This window comes from Salvelinus alpinus, chromosome 22, assembly GCF_045679555.1.
Source record: "Salvelinus alpinus chromosome 22, SLU_Salpinus.1, whole genome shotgun sequence".
NCBI classification, from domain to species: domain Eukaryota; kingdom Metazoa; phylum Chordata; class Actinopteri; order Salmoniformes; family Salmonidae; genus Salvelinus; species Salvelinus alpinus.
Genome location: NC_092107.1, coordinates 14,202,148 through 14,205,439, shown reverse-complemented (window position 1 = coordinate 14,205,439; position 3,292 = coordinate 14,202,148). Strand labels below are relative to the sequence as shown.

At 39.9% G+C, this 3,292-nt stretch overlaps 1 protein-coding gene across 2 annotated transcripts; it reads right to left on the bottom strand.

Moving 5' to 3' along the window:
* Window positions 1–2,453, bottom strand: LOC139549058 (transmembrane protein 199-like). Of its 2 annotated transcripts, none has more exons than XM_071359150.1 (6): window positions 1,834–2,453; window positions 1,667–1,740; window positions 1,481–1,570; window positions 1,308–1,347; window positions 1,057–1,169; window positions 1–813 (listed from the first exon to the last, which is right to left on the bottom strand). In XM_071359150.1, exons 1-6 carry the CDS (start codon window positions 2,015–2,017, stop codon window positions 718–720), a joined length of 597 nt encoding a protein of 198 aa, XP_071215251.1. In that variant the 5' UTR covers window positions 2,018–2,453; the 3' UTR covers window positions 1–717. The 2 variants fall into 2 exon arrangements, with proteins under 2 accessions (XP_071215251.1, XP_071215250.1); XM_071359149.1 differs by having other exon boundaries at window positions 1,308–1,350; window positions 1,834–2,404.
* Between the last annotated feature and the right edge of the window lie 839 nt (window positions 2,454–3,292).

The following is a 3,292-nucleotide window of genomic DNA, read 5'->3' as shown; positions in this document are numbered from 1 at the left end:
TTAGAGTTTGTAATTACATGGCCGCTCATTTTATTGAGTAGACAAACAAACAATATTGACTACACAGAAACACACTGAAGGAGTGTAAAGTACAGTATGAATAAACTATTGTATGAAAAAATCCCTGATACATCCTAGTAGGAAATTATCCTACATTTTCTTTTAAATGGGGTTATTTTAACAGGCCCTATGAAAGCAAAATGGATGGAAATAAATAGCTAAATATCCCAACTTGTTTAGTGCACATTAGTAAATAAATGAGTTGGGAAACACGGAGTCAACGTCATCCTGATAGAGCAGCGATGCTAAAGCACAAACAACTTTTACATCTGGGTCACATTCAAGATCCTCACACTAATCCGTTTTCAATTCATGAATAACGTGGGACAATTCTTATCACTAGTTTTGGGGTTAAGTCAAAGCTGTACATCGACTTCCACTCAGGTAGCCTAGCGGTTAAGAGGTAGGGCCAGTATCTGAAAGGTTGCTGGTTCGAATCCCCGGGCTGACTAGGTGAAAAATCTGTCGATGTGCCCTTGAGCAAGGCACTTAACCCTAATTGCTCCTGTAAGTCACTCTGGATAAGCGCGTCTGCTAAATGACTAAAATGTAATGTAAATGTAACCCCTTTGATTTCCGTTTTGAAGTCCACTAGTGGGTCAGTTAAGGGCATATTTCTCCAGCAATGTGTTTTGTTGATAAGAACACTGACTGGCGCTATGGTTCTCCTAGCTCTCCCTCCATGGTCCGTACCAGAACATACAGCTCTGCCAGGCCGACTACAGATGCAGCAATCACTGCAGATATCACCCTCTGAAACACACAATCAAACATGTCAACAAAGATACTGATTCTTAAACAGGGTTTTGAAATGTAGCTTTCTTCATGATTACATTTTCAAACAGTATTTTTGTTAATTTACAACACAATGCAGTACTAGCTTAATCATCGCTTATCACACAATCGAGGTTTAAGTGACACTATTAATCTCGTCAGGCAATAGGGTTTACGCTTGCCCAGCTTGTACGAGTGAGGGATCTTTGTACGAAATCTTACCGCCGCTGTCTCTGTGAAGAGGTATTGACTGCCGAGATAGGAGCAGGCGAACGTCGCCACCACTGTCACTAGGAAGTTTAAGACCGTCACAACAGCAGCTTTGGCTGAGCGCACTAGAGACAGACCACACACACACACACATACATACACGTCAGCATTAGAGGAGGGAGGGTTGAGGGAAAGGTAGATGGAGACGATAGTGACAATCATAAGAGACTGATTGCATGCAAACGTTTGAAACCCATAGCAACCTTCTCTCCCAAAGTCCGCCAATGTCTCACGACGATTCATCTGCTGGGGGGGGAGAGAAGTTCTCGCATGAATCAACAACAACCAAAACACTATCATATATTTAAGCTGGCTGCCATATATCAATCCAATACGTACAGTAGGCTACATGCTGAGTGTGGACTGTGCAATTCACCTGAGTGTTTACATTCCGTGTGATCCTGTTGTATTCTTCATTGGCCAACTTGGCTCTGATTCTCTCCAGACGAGCCACGAGCACAGGGTTCTGTCACAAAGAGGGTGTAACGCTTTAGTGTAGTCCTCATGACGGACATCAAATTAAGGGGTTGAAGGAATAACCATACATCGAGGTCTCACTTACTCTGGGGGGCGTTTCAACCTTAGGCAGGTGCAATGAGCTGTCCTCCAACAACTCATTAAGGTAGAAGGGTTGACCTGAGAGGAAGGTAAAGTACACATAGGCTAGTACTTAATTCGTGAAATGTAAAACCTGTGCAACTATGTTTATACAACTGTGTTTATACATACCATTGTCTAGCAGACATTTATGAAGTTTTCTTGCAGTTCTGAAAGACAGAGTTGATGGTTGTTCCTGTTGAAGAATATCTTCCAATTCGTTCTGTAGTTCTGTTGGAACTGAAGCCTCATCCTTCTCCAGCAAGTCTCTTACCCTCTCTCGAAATGTGTTTCCAATCACAAATGACGACGCCATTCTCTTTAGCTAACGTTAACTGTCAGACTTACGTAGTTAGTTACAATGAACTGTGCTGACAAGTGGCTGGATTAGCTAGTTGTTGTTCGCCCGTAGCTGGCCGAGCAGAGTTAGCCAGCTAAACTAGCTAGCTACAAGAAGAGAGTGCTCTGGCTACAAATATAGCTAACGACGTTAGCTAGCAAACCTACGACCAGGAGCAAACGTTGGCAGTTTATACAGATGATCCATTCTCAATTCTTCACAAATGGATACATTTAGTATTAATCTAATCATTGTATCAACTACCCATTTTAAGTTGTCCGATAACGATGAGAGTTTGGCTAATTTTACTAACTAGTAACGACAGGAGAGAGAAAGCTGTCTTTGAAGCATCTATGTTCACCTTGTGACAGGATCTGACGTACGTAGCTACTTCCACAAAAAAACATGTTTTTTTAAATACTGTGTTACTGAACCTTAATACATCCAAAATATTCAGTATCAACAGAAGTGTACGCCCTTTTTATTCCTTTTGGTAGTGGAACTTCTATCTCTAGATATTCTGAATAATGTAAATCCACATGGTTTATCCATTTTTAACAGAGAAATCAGAATGTCCCAACTGGCTGATGGTACTACTCTTTTTTTTAAAGACAAAGACCAGGTCGCACATGCCCTTAATGCTATCACTGCATTCTCTATTGCATCTGGATTAAAACGTTTCTAAATGTGAAATCGTATGTTTATATGACTCTGATGATAAAGAAATAGAAAATATTCCTGTAAAAAGGACTGTGTTAAATATTTAGGAATACATTTGTCAAAAAAACACTTAGTCAGACAACATATGAATTTCTCTCCTAAAATTAAGAAAACCAAGAATATATTTAATAATTGGCTACAAAGGGATCTTTCTATACTTGGGGAGAGTGCTTCTGTCCAAAGCAGAGGGACTGTCTCGTTTTGTGTACCCCTCATTATCTTTATTTGTAAATCCCTCTACCTGTAAAGAGATCAATCTTGACTTCATCTGGGGGAAAAAAAAGGCAGTCCTCTGTAATAAAAGAGGTGAAGGCGTTCTGGAAGTGTTGGATTTTGTGACATAAATAACACTTTCAAGATCAACTGGTTGAAAAGAAGTTTGATCAATACAAAATCAATATGGAATTTCATTCCAAATAATGTGTTTAATAAGTTGGGAGGTCTTAAATTTTTACTGAAATGTAGTTATATTCCTGAAAGATTACCCGCTAAATTGGCTAGGTTCCACCAAAAAGCTTTAATGTCCTAGAA

Coding starts and splice junctions, on each gene's coding strand:
- LOC139549058 (XM_071359149.1), bottom strand. CDS start 2,017: ATGGCGTCGTCATTTGTGATTGGAAACACATTTCGAGAGAGGGTAAGA. Junction 1,741..1,833: donor TAAATGTCTGCTAGACAATG/GTATGTATAAAC, acceptor CCTTCCTCTCAG/GTCAACCCTTCTACCTTAAT. Junction 1,351..1,480: donor CACGGAATGTAAACACTCAG/GTGAATTGCACA, acceptor CTCCCCCCCCAG/CAGATGAATCGTCGTGAGAC.